Source organism: Mobula hypostoma, chromosome 9 (assembly GCF_963921235.1).
Source record: "Mobula hypostoma chromosome 9, sMobHyp1.1, whole genome shotgun sequence".
NCBI classification, from domain to species: domain Eukaryota; kingdom Metazoa; phylum Chordata; class Chondrichthyes; order Myliobatiformes; family Myliobatidae; genus Mobula; species Mobula hypostoma.
The window spans coordinates 59,679,602-59,706,616 of NC_086105.1; the positions used below are offsets into that span (position 1 = coordinate 59,679,602).

General features: G+C 44.4%; 1 protein-coding gene across 3 annotated transcripts in view; it reads right to left on the reverse strand.

The window, feature by feature from the left end:
- kitlga (kit ligand a) overlaps positions 1-27,015 on the reverse strand; it is a 137,330-nt gene that overhangs the window by 62,273 nt on the left and 48,042 nt on the right. For all 3 annotated transcript variants that reach the window (XM_063058370.1, XM_063058369.1, XM_063058371.1), the window contains exons 3-5: positions 14,717-14,779; positions 8,045-8,203; positions 4,621-4,780 (exon numbers count right to left, since the gene is read on the reverse strand). In XM_063058370.1, the coding sequence (XP_062914440.1) occupies positions 4,621-4,780; positions 8,045-8,203; positions 14,717-14,779 (382 nt within the window). The remainder of the gene's footprint in view (positions 1-4,620; positions 4,781-8,044; positions 8,204-14,716; positions 14,780-27,015) is intronic.

A 27,015-nucleotide genomic window follows, 5' to 3' on the forward strand; every position in this document is an offset into this window, starting at 1 on the left:
CTCTGTCATCAGATTTATGAACAATCCATGACCCCATAAACACTACCTTACTATTCTGCCCTCTTTGCACAATTCATCTGTTTTTTAATATATTCTTATAGCAAACTTCTCTTTGCACAATTCATCTGTTTTTCTAATATACTCTCATAGCAATCTAAAGCAATCGTTATGTATTGCATGGTAATTCCCACACCATCCAGGACAGGCCTTTTCTCATTACGAAGATTGGGGAGGAGACACACTGAACATTTTCAGAAGACCTTCTTCGCCTCTGCCATCAGATTTCTGCACAGTCCATGAACTCATGAGTTATTTCTTATTGCAATTTACAATATCAATTATTCCCTGCACTGCGCTGCTGTCACAAAAGGACAAATTTCACAAGATACGTCAGTGAAAATAAACCTAGTTCTGCTTCAGACCTGAACATGAGATATCTGAAAATAGAACAATGGGACGTAATTCCTTCCAGCCCCTCAGGCCGCATTGTTGCTCAGATGGACCATTGGATCTCCATTTATACACTTTGCCACTAAGCTCCGCAATTCCAAGGTCAATTACCTTAATTTTATTATTTTTGATTAACCTCCCCCCCCCACTCCCCCAGACTCAACAAATTTTAAGAAAAAAAAAGTTCATATAGCATCTAGAGACCTTTTTGGAGACATTTACAGCAATTTGAATGCGGAAGGATATATGAAGCTTTAGGAAGAAGAGGACTATGCCCATTTAATCACTGATGTATATGCCCGACGCCTGCCAATGCCTAAATGAGTTTGTATGTTCTCCCCGTGACCCTGTGGGCTTCCTCCCGTTGCTCCCATTTCCTCCTACATTCCAAGGAGGTTCAGTTAGTGTTAGTGAGTTGTGGGCATACTATGTTGGTGGCAGAAGTGTGGCGACACTTATAATCTGCAACTGTGCTGGGGTCACAGACGGAAAGCTACACATTAATTGTTTTGGTGTACGTGGCAAATAAAGCTCATCCTTGAATCTTTAATCCTTAATCTCTTGATCTACAGGAGGCACAGCAGCAAAAAGGCAAACATCCATAATCTAGGAAGGCCCCGAATCCTTGGCTTTGCTTGTTGCCTGGCGGCCGGGACGGGGTCGAAGCGCTCGGCAGAGATGGTGCTCGGCGCTCGGTGTCGAAGGGCTGGTCGGAGGCTCGAAGTTTTCGGACGGACTCAGAGTCGGCTGGGGTCAGGTGCTTCCAATGCATCGACAGTTGTCAGTGCCTGGAGGTTTATGGCAGAGAGAGTTTCTCCCTTCTACCGCCTGCTATCAGGGACTATCGGGAGCCGATCGGAACTTTGAGACTTTTTTTTACCATTCCCATGGTCTGTTCTTTATCAAATTATGGTATTGCTTTGCACTGCTGTAACTATATGTTATAATTTTGTGGTCTTGTCAGTGTTAGTCTTTAGTTTGTCCTGTTTTTTTTGTGATATCACTCTGGAGGAACATTGTATCATTTCTTAATGCATGCATTTCTAAATGACAATAAACAAGGACTGAGTGTACTCATAATCTAATCTAATCCAAGATGTCCACCGCCTGGGCTCTGCCATCTTCTCAGAGCTACCAGTGGGCAGGAGGCACCGAAGCTGAAGTCCCACACCAGTAAGTTCAAGGACAGCTACCTCCTTCAACGATTTGATTCTGACACCCACCTGCACAATGCTAATCACTACTATAGCAACACCATCAACACTTTAGTCACTTTACGCTACAATGGACTTAGTTTTTTTTGTTGTTTCACACAGCGTGCAGGTGCCCGACAATATGGTGATCTGGTCATTAAAATCTTTAGGAATTCAATTAATCTATTCATTAGGTAAACGAGATAGTAATCAGGTCCTGTCAGATGGAAGTAAAAGGAACCGTACACACATCAGTAAGACCAAGGAATTGATTGTGGACTTCAGGAAGGGGAAATCAAGGGAAAACACACCAGTCCTCATTAAGGGATCAGTAGTGGAAAAGGAGAGCAGTTTCAAGATCCTGGGTGTCAACATCTCTGAAGAATTATCCTGGGTGCACCATATTTACGCAATTATGAAAAAGGCATGACAGCAGTTATATTTCTTTCGGAATTTGAACAGACCCGGTATGTCAGCAAAGACTCTCACGAATTCCTACAGGTGTACCGTGGAGAGCAGTCTAACCGGTTGCATCAACCTCTGGTATGCAGGGGTGACTGCACAGGATCAGAAGAAAGCTGCAGAAAATTGTAAACTCAAAAATGTGGCATCTGTCATTAAATACCCCCATCACACAGGCCATGCCCTCTTCTCATCACTACCATCAGGGAGGAGGTATAGGAGCCTGAAGGCACACACTCAATGTTTTAGGAACAGCCTCTTCCCCTCGGTAACCAGGTTTCTGAATGGACCCATTTACACTACCTCACTATTTTTCCCTTTTTTTCCTCTTTTTGCACTACTTAATTTAACTTTTATATACAGTATATTTTTGTATTTCACTGCACTGTTGCCGCAAAGCACCAAATTTCAGAACATACTATATATGCTACTGATATTAAACCTGATTTTTATTCTAAGGTAAAAGACCTCAAAGTCCCCCTGATTTATAAAAGGGATGTGTTCTTTGGAAGCATTTTATTAGGCAAAATTTCACTAATTGAAATTGTATGATTGGTATTTTTGGAATTGCAATTTAAATTGGAATTGGTTTATTATTGTCACATTTACTAAGATATAGTGAAAAGCTTGTGTCTTGCAGACTGTTCATACAGATCAGATCATTACACAGTGCATTGAGCTAGAAGAAGGTAAAACAATAACAATGCAGAACAACGTTTAACAACTACAGGAAAGTGCAGTCCAGATGAACAATAAAGTCTAGGAATATAACGAAGTAGATTGTGAGGTCAAGAGTCCACCTTATACCAGGGGTACATTTGATAGATTTAGAACAGCGGGATAGAAGCTGTCTTTGGGCCCTGTGTTAAGTACTTTCAGGCTTTTGTATCTTCTGCCCTGTAGGAGAAGGGAGAAGAGAGAATGCTATTTGGTGCACCACTTTCCTATTTACGGAGAGTGGTGTGTTAAGGGAAAGAAGGTTTGTAAACTAAAGATTCATAGCCTTGGTATTAAAGCAAGTTCTTGCAAATCAAACATCCATGAATTGAAGAATTACTCTTTTAGAGAAGCTAGCAGGGGTGTGACCAGGGAGATCATCCTCATAGCTTGGTTAATGTTTAAACCTCAGTCAACTATATAATGAAATACTAACTATTAGGTCGTTGTCACATTTCAGTCTGTAGGAGCTTACTCTACACAAACTGGCTGTCATGTTGTAATACTGAAAAAGAGAAGGGGATGAAGCTGTCTCTCTTTTGTCTTTTGTCTGAGGGAGTCTGGGACCAGAGGGCACAGCCTCAGAATAGAAGGACGACCCTTTAGAACAGAGATGAGGAGCAATTTCTTTAGCCAGAGGGTGGTGGATCTGTGGTATAGATTGGCATAGATGGTTGTGGAGCCCAAGTCATTGGATTGATAGGTTCTTCGCTAGAAAGCGTGTCAAAGACAGAGAACGGGATTGAGAGGGAAAATACATCAGCCATAATGGAATGGTGGAGCAGAGACCATGGGCCAAATAGTCCAATTCTGCTTCAATGTCTTGTAGTCCATTACATTCCTATGAACACTACCTTATTCTCCACACCAGTTTCAGTCTCAGTCTCTGCCTCATTCTCTCCGAGGTCAAACTACATATCCAGAGGGGCAGTTTGCTCATTTCCCGGTGAAAGGACAGTCTGGGGGACACTAAATGTACTCGGACAGAAATAACTGGGGCATTGTGCACTCTTCTGGTAACCTCACCAACTATACATAGGACTCGACTGTAGCAGAGAAGAGAACTGCGCAAGGATATTGCCTGGCTTGGAGAATTATAGTTGCAAAGGGAGACACAGGCTCGGGTTAGATTGCTCTTTTCGGAACAAAAGAGAGTATGCGGCTCTGGATAGAGTAGGAAGGAAGATGTTTGAGAGGCATGGCACACTGGTGCCAGTCCTGAAGCACTGCCATCTCACAGCTCCAGAGACCTGGGTTCGGTTCTGACCTCCGGTGCTGTCTCTGTTGCAGCTTTGTGCGGGTTCCTATGACTAAGTGGGTTTATTCCGGATGCTCTGGTGTCCTTCCACGTTCAAAGGAGCTGTGGGTAGGCAGGCTCGCTGTGTGGGTGAGTGGAAGAGTCTTGGGCAGAGCTTGGTGATGAAGTGTTGATGGTGCTTGCTGACTGGCATGGGCTTGACAAACTTGTTTCTGTGCCATGTGACTCTTTGACTTAATATGTAGACCGTATGGGTTTAAAGCAATTGGTTAGAGGGCACCCAGGAAGTTTGTTATACCCAAGCGGTCTGGAAAACACCACTGAACTATACTTGGAATGAAGGAATGATAAACTGTGGACTCAGAAATGGGATCAGGGACAAAATTGGCCAGCATGGACACGATGGGCCAAAAGGCCTCTTGCTGTGCTGCAATTTTTTTGCAGTCCTGCGGCCATCCTGGTCTCCCAACATCTGATGCTGAATCTCACCCTGTGGCTTAGACAACGCCAGGAATGCTGCTGAGAAACCTGGACGCCTACCTGTGTCTGGCCCCTCCACCCTGCAGATGACGTCGGAATCGCACGGGCTGCTGTCCTCTGCTGACTGGAAGGCGCCAATGATTTCGTTGAAGTAATTAAAGTATTGCCTGGGCTCCATGTTGGATTTTTCACAAGTGTATTCGGATTCATCCACGTAATCCTGCATCAAAACAACAAGGTAGTTAATTAGACCCCCAGAGTGTCTGGATACAAACTTGATTATATAGTACATCATAAGACCAAAGACAGAGGGGCAGAATTAGTCCATCTGGCCCATCGAGTCTGCTCCGCCATTCTATCATGGCTGAATTATTATTTCTCTCAACCCCATTCTCCTGCCTTCTCCTTGATGCTCTGACTAATCAAGAACTCCACTTCAAATATACCCAATGCCTTGGCCTCCACAGCCACCTGTGGCAATGGATTCTACAGATTCACCACCCTCTGGCTAAAGAAATTCCTCCTCATCTCTGTTCTAAACAGATGTCCTTGTGTCTGAGACTCTGCCCTCTGATCCTGGGCTCCCCCACTATTGGAATCACCTCTTCAGGTCCACTCAATCTCTGCCTTTCGATATTTGGTAGGTTTCAATGAGAACTTCTCATTCTTTTAAACTTCATCAAATGCTCCTCATACTTTAACCCTTTCATTCCCAGTGTCATTACTTGTGAACCTCCTCTGCACCCTCTCTAGTGCCTGCACATCATTTCTTAAATAATGGAACCAAAACTTGTCACAATACTCCAAGTGTCTTCTGACCAATGGCTCATAAAGCCACAGTATTACCTCCCTGCTTTTATATTCTAGTCCTCCCGAAATAAAGTAATAAAGTAAATGAATGTTACCATTGCCAAGGCATTGGGAATGCTAACACAGGGTACCTTTCACTGGAGAGAGACATCACTCAACCCAAACTTTCAAGGAATCTACAACTCATGTGTTCAGTATTTATATATATTTCTGTTCTACTGTAAATGTCTGCAAGAAAATGAATCTCAAGGTAGCATGTGGTGATATATATGTACTTTTATAATAAATTTACTTTGAACTTTGAACATTGCATCAAAAGTCACAGCACATTATCTGCACAGCTCTTAAAAGGTACATGTATACCTGGGTAACTCCAGTTTTACTGGGGGAGGGTGGTGTTGTTTTTTGTAGAAAATAGTCTACATTGCGATATTCATAATGCGAAGCTGCACCCATCAAGAATCGTGAGTTGAAAAAGTACAAGTTTTGTGCAGTCTTAGTTACAATTTTCACGTAAATTTCAGAGAAAGTTTTTATTTGGTATCCCAGGTTATTGGATAGTATTTTGTGAATTCTATTAAGACAAATTTTCATTTCCTGACTTGTTGTTACACAGGACTAAACACCAGTTCCCCGGCAACCCCACTCAAACAGTTAACATTTGTGAAATTATACGATAAATCAATTACAGTATTTACAGAGATGCTGTATCTTTGCCAGGATTTAAAATGAAAACATTTAAAATTTATTTATGAATTCTTAATCATTGACCACACAAAGCTCAACATTCCAGAGTCATAAGATCTCCACATCATTCCTCCAAATAATTTTCAAACACAACTAATCTTACATCCGGTGTTGCAACTTTTAATGTTGCTTGAAGATGTTTCCAAGCATCAACAAGATATGGGCTAATAAAACTCCATTTATTGATGCACAGTAGAGAGTATCCTGACTGGCTGTATCATGTCCTGGATGAAGAAGTGGAGGGATGGGTTAGGAAGTTTGTTGATGACACAAAGGTTGGGGGTATTGTGGATAGTATGGAGGGCTGTCAGAGGTTACAACAGGACATTGATAGGATGAAAAACTGGGCTGAGAAGTGGCAGATGGAGTTCACCCAGATAAGTGTGAGGTGGTTCATTTTGGTAGGTCAAATACGATGGCAGAATAGAGCATTAATGGTAAGACTCTTGGCAGTGTGGAGGATCAGAGGGATCTTGGTGTCCAAGTCCACAGGACACTCAAAGCTGCTGTGCAGGTTGACTGTGTGGTTAAGAAGGCATACGGTGCATTGGCCTTCATCAATTGTGGGATTGAGTTTAAGAGCCGAGAAGTAATGTTGCAGCTATATAGGACCCTGGTCAGACCCCACTTGGAGTACTGTGCTCAATTCTGGTCGCCTCACCACAGGAAGGACATGGAAACCACAGAAAGGGTGCAGAGGAGATTTACAAGGATGTTGCCTGGATTGGGGAGCATGCCTTATGAGAATAGATTGAGTGAACTCAGCCTTTTCTCCTTGGAGCGACGGAGGATGAGAGGTGACCTGATAGAGGTCTACAAGATAATGAGAGGCATTGATCGTGTGGATAGACAGAGGCTTTTCCCCAGGGCTGAAATGGCTATCACGAGAGGGCACAGTTTTAAGGTGCTTGGAAGTAGGTACAGAGGAGATGTCAGGGTTAAGTTTTTTACGCAGAGAGTGGTGAGTACGTGGAATGGGCTGCTGGTGGCGGTGGTGGAAGCAGAAACAATAGGGTTTTTTGAGAGACTCCTGGATGGCTACATGGAGCTTAGAAAAATAGAGGACTAGAGACATGTTTGGCACATCTTTGTGGGCCGAAGGGCCTGTATTGTGCTGTATATTTTCTATGTTTCTACGACCTGGTATAGAAACACCAATGCCCAAGAATGGAAAAGCCTATAAAAAGTGATGGATACAACCCAGTCCATCACAGGAAAACCCTTTGCCATCTTTGAGCACATCTGCAATAAGCAGTGCTACAAGAAAGCAGCGCCCATCACAAAGGATCCCCACCATCCAGACCATGCCACCTTTCATACCTCCTGTACCCGATAAAGTGACCACTGAATGTATGTCCGCTTCACGATTCGACATGTTGTGCATTCAGAGATGCTCTTCTGCACACCACTCTTGTAGCACGTGGATATTCTGAGTTACTGTCACCTTCCTGCCAGCTTGAGCCAGTCTGGCCATTCTCCTCTGAGCTCTCTCAGGAACAAAGCATTTTCACCCATAGAACTACCACACACTCCATGTTTTTTGTTTAACGCACCATTCTCTGTAAACTCTAGGGACTGTTGTGTGTGAAAATCCCAGGAGATCAGCAGTTTCTGAGATGCTCAAAGCACCCCATCTGGCACCAACAATCACTCCATGGTCAAGGTTGCTTAGATCACATTTCTTCCCCATTCTGATGTCTGGTCTGAACAATATCTGAACCTCATGACCATGTCTGCATGCTCTAATGCATTGAGTTACTGCCACCTGATTGGCTGATGAAATATCTGCATTGATGAGCATATGTTCAGTGGTGTAACTGAGTGTATATAAGATTAGCTTATACGTATGCACATAAAGTGAAGTTACGTGCAGGAGTGTCTCAACATAAGGTGACTGCCCACACGGAATGGACATTAGGTACCTTACCTTTCCATCTTCAGACAGACAGTTGTGAATACCATCCAGAATCCGGTGGAGCTTCTCAATAATTAAATAATTTGATGAGTTCTTGGCAAACTTATCTGAAAGGATGTCCAAGCTGAAGGACATTTCGGGTACTGTTAGATGCAGCCAACATGTATCTGTCTGCAAGGGGGAATAAATAAACAAATTAACCAACAGTAAGGCAACATAATGTAAAGAGATGTTAAGAGAGCTGAGCTGAGATGGAATTGACCAGGGCTTCCGGCTATCGTTGCAGCTCTATAAAACTCTGGTTAGAGCACACTTGGAATATTGTGCCCAGTTCGGGTCACCTCATTATAGGGATGATGTGGAAGCTTTAGGGAGGGTGCAGAGGAGATTTACCAGGATGCTGCCTGGATTAGAGAGCATGTCTTATGAGGATAGGTTCAGTGAACTAGGGTTTTTCTCTTTGGAGTAAAGGAGGTGAGAGGTGACTTGCTAGAGGTACACAAAGTGATAAGAGGCATAGATCGAGTGGATAGCCAAGGACCTTTTTCCCAGGGAGGAAATGACTAATGCCAGGAGACATTATTTTAAGGTGACTGGAGGTAAATATAGGGTGATGTCAGAGGTGATTTTGTTTTACACAGAATGGTGAGTGCATGGAACGCTCGGCCAGGGGTGGTGGTAGGGACAGATATACTAGGGACATTAAGAAACTCTTTGATAGGCATTTGGATGATAGAAAAACAAATGGCTATGTAGGAGGGAAGGGTTAGATTGACCTTAGAGTAGGTTAAAAGGTCAGCACAACATTGTGGGCCAAAAAGTCTGTACTGTGCTGTAGTGTTCTACATTCTACGTGCTAATATATAGGAACCCAGTAATGATATACAAGTTATATCAATCATGCAAGTGGCACCCTCATCAGGAGTTTGAGGATACTTGGAATGCTACCAAAGACTCTTACAAAGTCTGACAGATGTTGAACGGAGAGTATTCTGACTGGTTGATTCACAGCCTCGTAGGAGGCTCTAATGCTCAAGATCGTAAGAGGCTGCAGAGGGTTGTAGGCACAGCCATCATGGGCACAAACATTGAGGACATCTTAAAGAGGTGGTGCCTCTTGAGTCATCCATTACTAAGAAGCCTCATCATCTAGGACGTGCCCTCTTCTCATTACTACCATCAAGGAGGAGGTACAAGAGCCTGAAGACCCACACTCAATGATTCAGGAGCACCTCCTTTCCCTCGGCCACCAGACTTCTGAACTGTCTATGAATTCTCTCTATTCCTATTTTTTTGCACTTTTTTTTTGCTGGAAAGGGAGGTGCTGCCATATTAATGGGGCTTGGGGGATCTTGGTGTGTGCATGTTTTGCTAGCATACTTGCATACATCCCGCATGGAAAGTGTGCCCTTGGATGCAAAGTATTCTGGTTGAGAAGGGTGAAATAGAAACACAATTTTCTTTTGACCCTCACTGGTTTTTATGGCTGCATTGAAAGCATTCTGTCTCGATGCATAATGGCTCGCGATGGCATGTGACCACGAGAAACTTCAGAGCATCGTGGACACAGCTCTGCACATCACAGAAACCACTTTCCCCTCTATGGACTCTATCTATACATCTAGCTTCCTCAGTAAAGCAGCCAGCAACATCAAAGTCCCATCCCACCCCAAACATTCTCCCCTCTCCCTCCTCCATTTGGGCAGAAGATACAAAAGCCTGAAAGCACATTCCGTCAGGCTCAAGGACAGTTTCTATCCCACTGTTATCAGACTCTTGAATGGACTCCTTGTACAATCAGATGGACTATCTACAGTGCCCTGTTATAATCACACACTTCATAGTTCACCTGCACTGCACCTCTACAGTAACTTTTACACTTGACTCTGCGTCGTTATGGTTTTTACCTTATTCTAGCTCAATGCACCTGTAATGACTTCAGCTGAGTGAACAGTATGAAAGACAAGCTTTTCACCGAATCTCAATCTTCATGCTCTCCATTTGCAGAATATGAGGTCTTGTTCCTCTAGTTTCAGCCTGGCAGTGGAGTAGGTTGAGGACAGATAGGCCGGTGTGGAAATGTGGAGCAGAATTGAAATGACTGACAACCAGAATACCATGGCGGAGAGTGTGCAGGTACCCGGTAATGAGATCGGTAAAAAACTTGAAGAACTCCCTAAACGCTCCAGAATGTGAAGGGCCTGTACTGCGATGCAATGTTGTGTTCCAAGTTGCAACTTCCTTGTTCTATGTTCACTAAATCTATTCACTTGGTAGAGAGCAACGCCCAAGATTTCAATTTCTGGGGAGTGTTCTGTTCAAAGTCAGCTTGCATTCATTCAGATTTAACCTCGAAAGCTGCCCTGTCTCTTCCAGCTTTCCTGCATTGTTGGCAACGCTCTGCTGTCACGTGATCTGCGGCAAGACACTTGGCAAATCTCGGAATGCCGAAGAACCTGCCAAAAGTGGGGAGCGGTGACCCACGGCATCGGGATCCCGATCCAGCACGAACAATGGGTGTGCGAGCTACAGAAACATCATTGGAGAATGGAGACGCACCACAGTTCTCACATTCCCTGGCTTTTAGAACATAGTATGCAGAACATAGACCAGTACAGTACAGGAACAGGCCCTGGGACCCACAGTGTAGTGCTGAACCAAGTAAATTAGTGATAAAATGTCTAACTAAACTAATCCCTTCTGCATACACAATGGCCATATCCTTCCATTTCTGTCACATTCACGTGCCTATACAAACGTCTCTTAAAAGCCTCCAATACATCTGCCTCTACCATCACCCAAGGCAATGCTTTCCAGGTATCACCACTCCCTTGAACAAAAGGTGCAGCTTAAGTTTACCTTCACTGTTTTGAAATTCAAAAGGAGGTGTACAAGATGAGAAGAGGCACAGACTGAGTGGATGGACTGAGACTTCTGCTCAGGGCAGAAATATCTAATACAAGGGGGAGTCATCTTAAGGTGACTGGAGGAAAGTATAGCGGGGATGTCAGGGGTAGTTTTCTCTTACACAGAGAGTGGTGGGTACGTGGAATGCACTGCCAGGGGTGTTGCTTGAGTCAGATACATCAGGGACATTTAGATAGGCACACAGATTATAGAAAAATGGAGGGCTGTGTAAGAGGGAGGTTTTGATTGATCCGAGAGTAGGTTAAAAGGTTTGCACATTGTTGACTGAATGGCCTACCCTAAACATAGAAAACCTACAGCCCAATACAGGCCCTTCGGCCCACGATGCCGTGCCAAATGTGTACTTACATTAGAAATTATCTAAGGTTACCCATAGCCCTCTATTTTTCTGAGCTCCATGTACCTATCCAGGACTCTCTTAAAAGACCCTATCATATCCGCCTCCACCACCATCGCCGGCAGCCCAGTCCACGGACTCACTACTCTCTGTGTAAAAAAACTTACCCCTGACGTCTTGTCTGTACCTACTTCCAAGCACCTTAAAACTGTACTGTGTCGTAGTGTTTTATGTTCTATGTTCAAAAGCACTTAGTGGAATGGGGGAGGCAAGTTCATGAAGAAAATAGAAGGAGGAGTAGGCCACTTGGCCCCTCGAGCCTGGCCTGCCGCTCAATACGATCAGGCTGTTCTGCCCCAGGCCTCAGCTCCTCTCTGTACCGGCCACGCAGCCCTCAATCCCCTGATCTTTTCAAAACACATCTACTTCCCCCTTAGGTACCCACAGTGATCCAGCTTCCACTGCTCTCTGCAGTGCAGAATACCAAAGATTCACCACCCTCTGCAAGATCTGGAGACGGCAAAAAGGAAAATGATCTATGTAGTACAGTGCAGTACAGAAACAGGCCCTTCAGCCCACTCTGTGCTGCACACAGTGCTGTATCTGCTTGTGCATAATCTACATCCCTCTACCCCTGTATATTCATGTATCTATTTAACAGCCTCTTAAACATCACGATCGTATCTGCTTCCGCAACCACTCCTGGTAGCCTATTCCAGGCACTTCTCACGCTGTGTAAAATACTTGCCCTGTACACTTCCCTTAAGTTGAACTTTCCTCCCGTTGGGATGAAAGCATATCCACTAGTGCTTGACAGCTCTACTCTGGGGAAAAAGTTTCTGATTATCTACCCTACCTCTGCCTCTTATAATTTTATAAACTATCCTGTCTCCCCTCAGCCTCTGCCGTCCCAAAGAAAAAACCCCAAGTTTTCCCAACCTCTCCTTATAGCTCATAGCCTCTAATTCAGATAGCCTTCTGGTAAACCTCTTCTGTATCCTCTCCAAAGCCTCCACATCCTGTAATGGGGTGACCAGAACAACACACAATACTCCAAATGCAGCCTAAACAAAGTTTTATATAGCTGCAACATGACTTCCTGACTTATACTTGGTACACGCCCTTTTCCAGTTGTTCTCCAAAGAAAGTTGGAACCTCAGCCTCTACTTCACAAAGGAATCAGTATGCCAGAACTAATTGGTGCCAAGGCTAGTTTTGTGTTTTAAACTAACTCAAGGCCAGAGTTTTCTGAAATTCTAAGCCAACTACTCTCTCTTTAGTGAGTCTTCAGAATCAGAAATATCCAAACCTCAGATTGATGTGGAATAACGAGAACTTCTATATGAATTTCTCCAGCGCGTGGGGCATAAATAATAGGGGAATTGGAGACCATTAACGGCGCTTTATCTTGTTATTCAAACTCTTTCAATGATGAGTAATGAAAGCATCTGAGAGGGACTCTTTGATTGGACAAGAAGATTGGAGGGGTCGTCATGTGACAGAAGCACCATAGGTGGTTCAAAGAGAGCTAGACTGGGGTCACCATTATGTGAGGTTGCCATGGTAACTGTTTAGTTGTCATGCAACCAATGGTATACTTTAACTAAAACACTTTAGCATTGATTAGAAAAGAACAGTATACAAGATTAGGGAGGTCATATTTAACTATACAAAACACTTGTTAGGCCACAGTCTACAAGTTTAGGTCACACTATAGGAAGGATGTAGAAGACGTTTACAAAGATATTACCAAACCTTGAGAACAGTAACCAGGAAAGTCTGGATTATTTTCTTTGGGAGAGAGGAAGTTGAGGAGAGATTTAAATGAGTTGTTTAAAATCGTACTGAGACTTGCAGAGTGTGAATTTCTCGAGCACTTTCATCCTGTCTGCTGAAACAGGTGGGATTACCCCACTGCCCCCCAATTTAATTTTACTTCCCATTCCCATTCGGACATGCCGGCCCATGTTCTCCTCTATTGCTGCAATGAGGCCCACTCGCAGTTTGGAGGAGGAACATCTCATATCTTATCTGGGTGGCCTCCAATCTGAAAGTACAAACACTGAATTTTCCAACCTCTGGTAATTTCTCTTCTCTCTCCCCCATTTCCCTATTCTGACTCCCATCTTACCCCTTCTCGTCTCCTCACCTGCCTCCCTCTCATGCTCTTCTTCTTCCCTTTCTCCTAGGTCCACTGTCCTCTCCTATCAGATTCCTCCTTCTTCATCTCTTTAACTTTTCAACCTATCACCCCCTCACCTTCTCACTTCATACCTCCCTCTCCAACCCACCCACCTTCCCCTTCATCTGTCTTCACCTACCACTTGCCAGCTTGTACTCCTTATTTTGGTTTCTGCCCCCTTCCTTTCCAGTCCTGAAGGGCCTCATCCCAAAACGTCGACTGTTTATTCATTTCCATAGATGCTACCTGACCTGTTGAGTTCCTCCAGCTTTTTGTGTGTGTTGCTCTGGATTCCCAGTGTCTGCAGAATCTCTAGTGTTTATTAGTCTATTATTATCATGTGTACCAAGATATGCCATCCGACAGATCTTTCCAAACGTTAGTACAATGAGGTGGCACAAAAAGGAAAAACAATAACAATGCAGAATAGAGTGTTACAGTTACACAGAAAGTTCAGTGCAGGTGGACAATGAGGTATGGCAACATAGACTGAGATATCAAAAGCTCGCCTTTGTTGTACAGGAGGTCCATTCAATAGCCTTATAACAGTGAGATTAAAGCTGTCCTTGAGCCTGGTGGTATGTGCTTTCATGCTTTTGTATCTTCTGCCCGATGGAAGCTGGGGAAGAAGAGAGAATGTCCGGGTTGTTGGGATCTTCGATCACGTTGGCTGCTTTCTCAAGGAAGCAGGATGTGTAAAAGATCTGAAGGAGAGATCGATGGCGTGCGTGATGGGCTGGGCTGTTCTCACAACTCACTGCAGTTTCTTGAGGTCTTGGCCAGGGCAGTTGCCTGTACCAAGCAGTGATGCATCTGGATGGCATGCCTTCTGTGGTGCACTTGTAAAAATTAGTGAGGGTCAATGGGTCACGCTAATGTCCTTAACCTTCTGAGGAAGTAGGGGCACTGGTGTGCTTTTCTGGCCAAAACCCTATATGGTTGGACCAGAGATGAGGAGGATGTATTTGTCTTGGCAGAGGGGGTAATCACCAGACATAGGTCGGGTATAGCAGTGGGGCCATGAAATTAAAATATTTGGTAGAAGTATCAGAAAAGACCTGAGGGAAACACTTGTCCAACGAATGCTGGGATGTTTAGCTCACTGCCTCAATGGGCAGTGGATGTTTACTTTACGAGAATGATAACTAATTTCTCAAGCTACTTTCAAAGTTAACTTCCTCTGAAGTTAAATGGAAAAGAAACTTACTAAAGTCAACAGGTACAATGCTGTACATACCACATTAGGGACTTTAGAAATATATCTTATCTGGATTTTGTAATCACTTGGCAAGTTCCCAACCTAAAAGAAAAATAAAGAAAAACTTAAGTGACAGACAAAAAACCTGACATTCTGCAAAGAACAACATAGAGCTTCAATCATAAACACAAGAGATTCTGCAGATGCTGGAAACTCAGAGCAACGCATACAAAATGCTGGAGGAACTCTGCAAGTCAGGCAGCATCCATAGAAAAGAATAAATAGTTGATGTTTTGGGCCAAGACTCTTCTTCAGGACTGGAAAGGAAGGGGGTAGATGCCGGAATAGAAAAGTGGGGAGGGAAGACTTGCTAGAACGAGATGAGTGAAGCCAGGTGGGTAAGAATGAGAAGGAACCTGATAGGAGGGGAAAGAGGACCTTGGGAGAAAGGGAAGGAGGAGGGGCACTGGGGGGGTGATAAGCAAATAAGTAGAAGTGGTGAGAGGCCAGAGTGGGGCATGAAAGAAGAGGGAAGGGGGAGGGAATTTTTTTTTACCAGAAGGATAAATTGATGTTCATGCCATCAGGTTGAAGGCTAGAGGAGTCTGTGGACTGATATGTTGGTACGGGAACGGGAACGGGGATAGTAAGTATAATGGTTGGCACCTGTGTATATTTACACTTGCAACTGCGTACATTGAGCATGGTTAGAAGGAGCTCTGCTGCACGAAAGCAGTATCTATCATTAAGGTCCTCCACCATCCAGGCCATGCCCTTCTACCACTGGGCAGGAGAAACAGGAGCCTTAAGACACGCACCATCATGTTCAGGAACAATTACCACACTACAATCATCCCCAGGCTCCTGAACCGGTGTGGATAACTTCACTCACCTCAACACTGGACTAATTCCCTAGCCTATGGACTCACTTTCAAGATTCTGCAATTCATGTTCTCAGTATTATTCTATTTGAACAAACTGTACATCGGTTGTTTGTCAGTCTTTATGTATAGTATTCATAAATTCTATTGTATTTCTTTATTTTCCTGTAAATGCCTGCAAGAAAATGAATCTCAAGATAGTATATGGTAACATATAAGTATTTTGATAATGAATTTATTTTGACTTTTGACTGCATATGCATGATGTGGCATGGGGCCTGGAAATAGGACTGAGAATTACCTCAGCAGACAAGAGGCTCTGGCAGAAAGAGGATTGTCACTTGAATAAATCTTAAAGGGAGGGACAGTCTTTCACTGTACAGTTAATACGGAGTCTACTTATAAAAGATGACAAAGGATTCAACCCCAATGCAGTCTTGGAGCCCATGCCCAATCTGGGAAGGCCTTGTGCAATACTTGGTGCTTTCCTCCCAGCCGATCCTCTCCCATGTGTCTAGTTCGGGCACTGTCTCCATTGGAGGAGAAAGGTGTGATCAGCCCACCACCCCGAGACCCTGACTACCTCCAGCAGCAGTTTCAGTTTCAAAGATCAAAGTAAATTTATATTAAAGTACATATATGTCACCATATACCACCCTGAGATTTATTTTCTTGCGGGCATTCACAATAGAATAAAGCGGTAATAGAATCAATGAAAAAACACAAACAAACAAAGACTGAAGCAACCAGTGGAGATCCACCCACTAGGAGATGTCCTGTGTACCCCTAATTCCACGCATCTAACACGCAGGCCGTGCTGTGCTGAAGGAACTCTGCGGGTCACTCGGCATCTGAGAGTGCAGGAGGATAGTTGATGTTTCAGCTTTAGGAGTGAGAGTGCAAAGGAGGCAATATTATAAAGAGGAGAAGGAGAAGGGAGTGAAGGTACCAGTCATCACACTTTTCAACACGAAGACCTGATGCAGCGTCTCAACTCTAAACACTGACCATCCTCCTTTGCCTCCACAGATGCTGCCTGCAAAGGGGTCTGGGAATACAGATCCATAATTCCTTGAAAGTGGCATAAAGGGCTAGGGTTGTAAAGATAGCTTTTGGCACACCCGCCTTCATAAATCAGAATACTGAGTACAGGATTTGGGATGTTATGTTGAAGTTGTATAGGATGTTGGTGAGGCCTAATTTGGAGCACTGCAGTTCTGGTCATCAACATATGGGATAGTATGTTCAATCTTATCAATAAGATTGAAAGAGTGCAGAGAAAATGGACAAGGAAGTTGCTAGGACTACAGGACCAGAGTGAAAGGGAAAAGTTGAAAAGGTTAGGACTTTATTTCCTGGAGCGTGGGAGACTGAGGGGAAGTTTTATAAGAGTATACAAAATAATAAGGGCTATAGATCGGGTTACACTTTTGACGGGTCAACAGGTACAATGCTGTACATACCACATTAGGGACTTCGGCAATATATCTTATCTGGATTTTGTAACCATTACTATGAATGCAAGTTGGCTTCTTCCACTGAGGTTGGATGAGACTAGAATTAAAGGTCATAGGTTAAGCGTGCGAGTTGGAGTGGAGAAAGCGTGGAGTGAGCTGCCAGTGGAAGTGATGGATGTGGGTTTGATTTCAACATGTAAGAGAGGTTTGGATAAGTACATGGATGGAAGGGTGTGGAATACAGGCTCCGGAGGGTTCCTGTACTGTGGAAGACGTCCTGCCTCGTCCCTGTGCCGAAGACGCCACACCCCAGCGGCCTCAATGACTACAGACCGGTGGCATTGATCTCCCACATCATGAAGACCCTGGAGAGACTTGTTCTGGAGCTGCTCCGGCCTATGGTCAGGCCACACTTAGAACCCCTCCAGTTCGCCTACCAGCCCTGACTAGGAGTTGAGGATGCCATCGTCTACCTGCTGAACCGTGTCTACGCCCACCTGGACAAGCCAGCGAGCACTGTGAGGGTCATGTTTTATGACTTCTCCAGTGCGTTCAACACCATCCGGCCTGTTCTGCTGGGGGAGAAGCTGACAGCGATGCAGGTGGATGCTTCCCAGATATCATGGATTCTTGATTACCTGATTGGCAGACCACAGTACATGTGCTTGCAACGCTGTGTGTCCGACAGAGTGATCAGCAGCACTGGGGCTCCACAGGGGACCGTCTTGTCTCCCTTTCCCTTCACCATTTACACCTCGGACTTCAACTACTGCACAGAGTCTTGTCACCTTCAGAAGTTTTCCGATGACTCTGCCATAGTTGGATGCATCAGCAAGGGAAATGAGGCTGAGTACAGGGCTACGGTAGGAAACTTTGTCACATGGTGTGAGCAGAATTATCTGCAGCTTAATGTGAAAAAGACTAAGGAGCTGGTGGTAGACCTGAGGAGAGCTAAGGTACCGGTGACCCCTGTTTCCATCCAGGGGGTCAGTGTGGACATGGTGGAGGATTACAAATACCTGGGGATACGAATTGACAATAAACTGGACTAGTCAAAGAACACGGAGGCTGTCTACAAGAAGGGTCAGAGCTGTCTCTATTTCCTGAAGAGACTGAGGTCCTTTAACATCTGCCGGACGATGCTGAGGATGTTCTATGAGTCTGTGGTGGCCAGTGCTATCATGTTTGCTGTTGTGTGCTGGGGCAGCAGGCTGCGGGTAGCAGCCACCAACAGAATCAACAAACTCATTCGTAAGGCCAGTGATGTTGTGGGGATGGAACTGGACTCTCTGACAGTGGTGTCTGAAAAGAGGATGCTGTCTAAGTTGCATGCCATCTTGGTCAATGTCTCCCATCCACTACATAATGTACTGGGTGGGCACAGGAGTACATTCAGCCAGAGACTCATTCCACCGAGATGCAACACAGAGCGTCATAGGAAGTCATTCCTGCCTGTGGCCATCAAACTTTACAACTCCTCCCTTGGAGGGTCAGACACCCTGAGCCAAAAGGCTGGTCCTGGACTTATTTCATAATTTACTGGCATAACTTACATATTACTATTTAACTATTTATGGTTCTATTACTATTTATTATTTATGGTGCAACTGTGACGAAAACCAATTTCCCCCGGGATCAATAAAGTATGACTATGACTACTACTATGACTATGGAAGGCTGTGGTCAATGGAATTAGGCAGAATAACAGTTCAGCACGGAATGGATGGGCTGAAAGGCAGGTTTCTGTGCTTTAATGCTATACGACTATGACTCTTTTCCTCCACCCTACACTATTAGTGCTGGCACTAGGTCTTCCATTGCAATCATACCTTGAGCTTTTAGAAGAGGCAGGGTTAGGACAAAGTCTAAAAACTTCCACAAATACTTCCCCATGGATCTGCTTGGGTCAGGGGTTGTCAGGGTTTGTCAGAAACACTCCCCTGAAACACAGGGCCTGCTTCTGTGCTGTAATGCTTTACGACTCTCTGACTCACTGAGTTCCTCCAGCAGTTTGCATCTCGCTCCAGGTTCCAGCATCTGCATCTCCTGTGTCTGCAGCTAACGTGCACAACTCTGCAGGAGACACTGCAGGATCAGCCCACTACACTGGTAATAGATGGTAGACCCCACCCCAGCACTGAAATACTGCTTTTTTTGATGTGAAGGACATTTCCCAGACCAATGCATTTCCCTTTAAGAGGGACAACTGCTTAAAATGCACACAGCTAAAGTCAGCGGAAAGACATTTACATGTAAAAAGGGACACCGCTAATTCACAGCACGTCAGTCACGGACACCAGGCAGAACAGAGCATTGACCTGAATTATGGGTACTCTCTCTCTCTCCTAATCCACTGAATATTTCCAACAATATACCATCTTATTTTGGATGACTGAGATTTTCTTTACTGTTGTAGGGGCCCTTCACGTTGACGGCTTATTTCATTCACAGATTATATTTCAGATTTCCTGTACTATTGGATCATTTTGAGGCTTAGTTTTACAGGTTAGAGAAACAGGCCCTTCTGTCCATTGAGTCTGTGCTAACCATCAAGCATGCACTCACTCGAATTCCCTCATATTATCCCTAAATTGCTCTCCCGGATTCTCCTGCTTACCTACACGCACATGGGGGTCACTCCTTTACGTTTTAAACAAACCAAGATGGACTCGAAAACTCTGGGTGCAATGGACCACTTGAAAGGGAGTTAAAGGCAATTTTGTACCCTGTGGCCCTAACTTACCCAACACCACACACGATAAGAACTAAAGAAATTTGGTCTGTCACTTAAAACCCTCACTAATTTTTATAGATGCACTGTAGAAAGCATTCTTCTAGGGTGCATCACAACTTGGTATAGGAGTTGTCCTGTCCAAGACCGGAAGAAGCTGCAGAAGATCATGAACGCAGTGCAGCACATCACACAAATCAATCTTCCGTCCTTGGACTCACTTTACACCGCACGCTGTCAAAGCAGTGCTGCCAGGATAATCAAGAACATGACCCACCCAGCCAACACACTTTTCGTCCCTCTTCCCTCCGGGAGAAGGCTCAGGAGCTTGAAGACTTGTACGGCCAGATTTGGGAACAGCTTCTTTCCAACTGTGATAAGACTGCTGAACGGATCCTGACCCGGATCTGGGCCGTACCCTCCAAATATCCGGACCCGCCTCTCGTTTTTTTTTTGCACTACCTCACTTTCCATTTTTCTATTTTCTATTTATGATTTATAATTTAAATGTTTAATATTTACTAATTTTTAATATTTAATATTTGTAATCCAGGGAGTGGGAAGCGCAGAATCAAATATCGCTGTGATGATTGTACGTTCTAGTATCAATTGTTTGATAACAATAAAGTATAAAGTATAAGAGAAAAGAGGAGGCTGTTGATGCCAGAATTTGGAGCAAGACAGAGAGAAAAAAAAACAAACTCCAGGAGGAACTCAATGGGTCACACAGCATCCGCGGAGGGAGAAAGATGGCCGACTTTGAGGTTGAGGCCTTACTTCAGTTCCAATTCATGTAAAGGCTCTGGACCTGTACTCACTACAATTTAGAAGAATGAGGGAGGATCTCTTTGAAACCTATTGAATGTTGAAAGGCCTAGATAGAGTGGATTTGGAGAGGACTTTTCTTAAAGTGGGCGAGTCCAGGACCAGAGGCCACAGCCTCAAAATAGGTTGGCCCTTTAGAAAAGAGGTGAGGAGGAATTTCATTAGCCAGAGGGTGGTATTCATTGTCACAGATGGCTGGGGAGGCCAAGTCACCAGGTATTCTTCAAGTGGATGTTGATAGGTTCTTGATTAGTCAGGGCATCAAGGATGGAATTATGACATTGTAGCCATTAGTGAGACTTGATTGTAAGAGGGGCAGGACTAGTAGCTCAGTACTCTGGGGTTCCATTGCTTTAGGCATGATTGAGCAGGGGGAATTAAAGGGGGAGGGGTGGCAATACTAGTCAGGGAAAATGTCACAGCAGTGCTCAGTCAGGACGAACTGGAGAGCTCGACTAGTGAGGCTATATAGGTAGAATTAAGGAATAAAAAGGTATGACCATGTTAATGGGATTATATCGTAGACTACACATTGATCCGCAGGATTTAGAGGAGCAAATTTATAGAGAGACCACAGACTGTTACAAGAAACATAAGGTTGTGATAGTAGGTGATTTTAACTTTCCACATATTGACTGGGTCCCCCATATTGTAAAGTGGCTGGATGGGAAAGTGTTTGTCAAATGTGTCAGAAATGTTTCCTTAATCAGTACATATAAGTCCCAATGAGAGAGTGTGATACTAGATCTTCCATTAGGGAATGAGACAGGGCGGGAGATGGAAGTTTGTGTAGGGGAACACTTTGCATCTTGTGATAATGATACCATTAGTTTCAAGGTAATTATGGAAAAGGACAAGTCTAGTCCTCAGGTTGAGATTCTATATTGGAGAAAGGACAATTTTGATGGTAAAAGAAAGGATCTGGCAAGTGTGGATTGGGACAGGTTGCCACTGGCAAAGGTGTAGTTGGTAAATGGGAGGACTTCAAAAGTGAAATCTTGAGAGTACAGAGTTTGTATAAAGAGCAAGGTTAACAGGCTTAGGGAACATTGGTTTTCGAGAGATATTAAGGCTCTGGTTAAGGAAAAGAAGGAGGTGCATTGCAGGTACAAGCAGGTAGGAACAAATGAGGCACTTGAAGAGTATACGAAATGCACGAGAATACTTAAGGAAGTCAGGAAGGCTAAAAGAATGCTTAGGTTGTTCTAGCAGAGAAGGTGAAGGAGAATCCTAAGGGCTTCTTCAAATGTATTAAGAGAAAAAGGATAGCAAGGGACAACATTGGTTTTCCAGATGATTAGTGTTAATCTATGTGTGGAGACAAAAGGGATGGGGAAGTGTGAAATGGATCTTTTTGCATCTGCACTTACTCAGGAGATGGATACAAAAGTCTATAGAAACGAGGCAATGCAGCAGTGAGTTCATGGACCCTATACAGATTACAGATTATGTTGGCTGTCTTGAGGCCCATTGGGGTGGATAGATCCCTGGCAAATCCCTGAGGGGGGAGAAGATGGCGGCGCGACGACAGCGCGTGTGGCCACTTCGGTGATGAATATCTGTTATCTGTCAAGTAGGGGACTGTGCACAATTCTGATTTGATGGAGACAGACGTGAGAGCACAGCGGAACATCTGGAAAACTTCTGAAATGTCGGCTTTGCTACCGCTGCTACTGTGTGGTAACCGGAACCTCTGGAGCTGAAGGCCTCGAAATCCTCAGCTTTGTGTGTTTCAGCGACCGGGGAGAGGTCGAAGGCGCTCGGGAGGCTGTATCGGAAGGCTGGTCGGAAGCTCAGAGTTTTCGGACGGATGGACTCAGTGTCGGCTGTGGTCGGGTGCTTCCAAGGTATTGGCAAGTTGACGGTGCCTGGAGGTTTATGGCAGGGAGTTTCTCCCTTTTGCCGCCTGCTATTGGGGACTTGGGAGTCGATCGACTCGGGACTTTGAGACTTTTTTTTACTGTGCCTATGGTCTGTTCTTTATCAAATTACGGTATTGCTTTGCACTGCTGTAACTATATGTTATAATTATGTGGTTCTGTCAGTGTTAGTCTTTGGTCCGTCTTGTTTTCTGTGATATCACTCCGGAGAAACATTGTATCATTTCTTAATGCATGTATGCATTTCTAAATGACAATAAAAGAGGACTGAGTGTTCTCATAATCTAATCTGACCTAAAGTGTTCTGTGGGAGCCTAGTGTAGAAACTGCAGGGGCCCTAGCAGAGATATTTCAAACAGCCTTAGCCACAGGCGAGGTGCCAGAGGATTGGGGTTAGCTAATGTTGTTCCGTTGTTTAAGAAAAGCCCTAAGAATAAACCAGGAAATTATAGGCTGGTGAGCCTGACATCAATAGTGGAAAAGTCATTGGATGGTATTCTAAGGGACTGAATATACAAGTATTTGGATAGACAGGGACTGTTTTGGGATAGTCAACATGGTTTTCTGCATGGTAGGTCGTGTCTAACTGATCTCGTAGAGCCTTTTTTGCGGATGTTACCAGGAAAGTTGATGAAGGCAAGACAGTGGATGTTATTTTCATGGACTTTATCAAGGACCCTCATGGGAGGTTGGTCAAGAAGGTTCAGTTGCTTGGCGTTCAAATGAGGGGAGTAAATTGGATTAGCGACTGGCTTTGCAGAAGAAACCTGTGAGTGGTTGTAGATGGTCGCCTCTCTGACTGAAGGCCTGTGACTAGTGGTGTACCCCATGGATTGGTGCTGGGTCCATTGTTGTTTGTCATTTATATCAACAACTTGGGTGACAACGTGGGAAACTGTATCAGCAAGTTGCGGATGGCACCAAACTTGGGGCGTAGTTGATGACAGGAAGACTATCAAAGCTTGTAGTGGGGTGGGGATCAGCTGGAAAAATGGGCTGAAAAAAGGCAGATGGAATTTAATGCAGCCAAGTGTGATGTGTTGCACTTTGGGAGGACAAACTAGGGTAGGTCTTACACAGTGAGTGGTAGGGCACTGAGGAATGCAGTAGAAAGAAGGGATCTGGGAATACAGATCCATAATCCCTTGAAAGTGATGTTACAGGTAGATAGGGTCATAAAGGGAGTTTCTGACACATTGACCTTCATAAATCAATGTATTGAATACAGGAGATGGGACTTTACGTTGAAATTGTAAAGACTTTAGTGAAGCCTCATTTGGAGTATAATGTGTAGTTTTGGTCATCTACTTACAAAAAAGATGTCAATAAAATTGCAAGAGTGCAGAGAAAACTTACAAAGATGTTTCCAGTACTTGAGGACCTGAGTTATTGGGTAGGATTTTATTCCCTAGAACATAGAAGTTTGAGGGAGATTTGATAGAGTTGTACAAATTTATGAAGGGTATGGACAAATATGTTGCTCAAGGTTGTTATAGCTTGGGGTGGTAGTGAGGATAAGCTCCCACTACCTATTCAGTGCTCCCAATGGCGAGCACCTCAAATAGCCTCTGTCAACTATGTCCAACTCCTGGCCTCCACGTGTGGTTTATGAAACCCAGTGGAACTGTTTCTACTGACAGGAGAAGGAGCAAAGGTGGTTACTGGTGCTTTAAAACCAGTCACTTCAGGCAGATGGGGTTCATGAGACATGGTTGGCAGCTCACACAGAAGAAGGAAGACTCTGATCTCAAACCTCTGCTGCCTTTGCGGCTCTACCCACTCATGGAGGAGGTTTCAGGAGAAAACCCTGAAGAAAAATTCAGAGCTGGAGTCCCTAAGGCAGTCCTACATTGAGTTCAGTCCTGACTAGCCATACTGCAGTTCCAAAACTGTTTCTGCCGTTCCTTAGGATTCATCAGCCGTGTGTGGAGAAGGGGAGCGTGCTACATGGACAACAGCTTGTTCTCCATATCATATTGCCCTGGCTTGTGTGTCTCCATATCATACCGCCCTGGCCTGATTCCCTTAACATGGTCTGGAACATACTCGGAGACAGACTCCTAAACAGTCTTGAGTCTAGAATTCCACAGAGCCACTGCACTCTGGGTTGACCCTGACAAAGGGAGGGCCTCAAATGGATAGGGTAAATGCAAGAAGGCTTTTCCCACCGAGGCCGGGTAAGAGTACAACTAGAGGTTGTGGGTTAAGAGTGAAAGGTAAAACGTTTAAGGGGAACATGAGGGAGAATATCTTCACTCAGAGGGTGGTGAGACTGTGGAATGAGCTGCCAGCACAAGTGGTGGATGTGAGGTCGATTTCAACACTTCAGGGAAATTTGGATAGGTATGTGGATGGGAGAGGTATGGATTACCATGGTTGGGGTGCTGCAGGTCCGTGGGACTAAGCAGATTAATGGTTTGGCACAGACTATATGGCTTCTGTGCGTAGTGTCCTTTGACAAATGTTATGAAGAGAATGCAGGAGTATAGGGTTGAGATGGATAATAAATCAATCATGATGGAATGGTGGACCAGACGATTGCCAAATGTCCTAATTCTGTTCCTATGTCTTGTGGTTCACCTGAAGCGTTGGCCATGGCACTGATTTTCTACCTCAGTTTGTTTAAGCGTCACACAGAATAAGACTGTCTGTTCATCTCATTGTTGTGTGTGGGATCTTACTATGTAGAACTGGACAGAGTCCAGGTCGGTTGGTTCTTATACTAATTGGAAGGTTGCATGATTGAGCCTCTTTATTAGGTATACCTGCACACCTGCTCGTTAATGCAAATATCTAGTCAGCCAGTCATGTGGCAGCAACTCAATGCATAAAAGCATGCCGACATGGTCAAGTGATTCAGTTATTGTTTAGGCCAAACATTTGGATGGGGAAGAAATGCGGTCTAAGTGACTTTGACCGCGGAATGATTGTTGGTGCCAGATGGAGTGGTTTGAGTATGTCAGAAACTGCTGATCACCTGGGATTTTCATGCACAATGGTCTTTAGAGTTTACAAAGATGGCATGACAAACAAAATAACATCCCATGAGTGGCAGTTCTGTGGGCAAAAGTGCCTTGTTAATGAGAGAGGTCAGGGGAGAATGGTCAGACTAGTTCAAGCTGACAGGAAGGCAACAGTAACTCAAATATCCGCGCTTTACAACAATGGTGTGCAGAAGAGCATCTCTGAATGCACAACGTGTCGAACCTTGAAGTGGATGGACTACAGCAGCTGAAGACCATGTATGTACACTCAGTGGTCACTGTATAAGGTGGCCTCTGTACCTATTAAAGTGTCCACTAAGTGTATGTTCCAATCCCAGTGCTGTACTGTAGCTGGGAGCTTTAGCGTCAAATAAACGGGTTGCGGACCGCATCCAACCTGATTAAAGTCCACAGGTTATGATACTGTACATACCAGCTGGTATCAATCAGAAAAAATACAGCAAGGCTGTGAACAGTGAATCTGGTCCACCACAGGGAAGGCAATATGGTGTTCTTACAAAATCCAGCGATTTCAGACCCACCAATGTGGTTGGTATATTATTTCCCCCTGGGGACAAATTGGTTCAGATAAGCCCTGGTCTTGTCAATAAAGCCCACACATATGTGAAGGAATTAGATATACAGCTGCAATGACAATAAGACAAAGAAATTTGTCGTGCGTGAAGCAATTTGGGAAAAAAAACAATATAATTGGATCACCTCATTTGCAGATGACACCAAAATTGTGGGTGTAGTGGACAGTGACGAAGACCATCAAAGCTTGAGGTGGGATGTGGACCAGCTGGAAAAATGGGCTGTAAAATGATAAATGGAACTGAAAACAGGGAAGTGTTGCACTTTGGGAGGACACACCAGGGTAGGGCTTACATAGTGAGCGGTCGGGTACAGGAGAGGGATCTGAGAAGAGAGATGCATAAATCCTTAAAAACAGCATCATAGGTAGATAGGGTCATAAAGAAAGCTTTTGGCACATCGGCCTTCATAAATTAAGTATTGAGTACAGGAGATGGGATGTTATGTTGATGTTTCATAGGATATTGCTGAGGCCTAATTTGGAGCATTGTGTGTAGTTCTGGTTATCTACCTGCAGGAAAGATGTAAATGGGTTTGAAAGAGTGCAGAGAGAATGTACAAGGAACAATGTTGCTGGGACTTGAGGACCTGGGTTACAGGGAGAGGTTGAACAGGTTAGGACTTTATTACCTGGAGTGTAGGAGAATGAGGGGAGATTTGATAGAGGTATACAAAATTATGAGGGTACAGACAGGGTAAATGCAAGCAGGCTTTTTCCACGGAGCTTGGGTGAGACTAGAAGTAAGGCCATAGGTTAAGAGTGAAATGTTTAAGGGGAACGTGAGGGGAAACTTGTTCACACGGGGGTGGTGAGAGTGTGGAACAAGTTTCCTCCAGAAGTGATGGATGCAGGTTCATTTTCAACACTGACACAGATTTGGATAGGTACATGGATGGGAGGGATATGGAGGGTTATGGCCCGGGTGCAGGGCGTAGTTTGGCATGGACGAGATGGATCAATGGACTTGTTTCTGTGCTATGCTGTT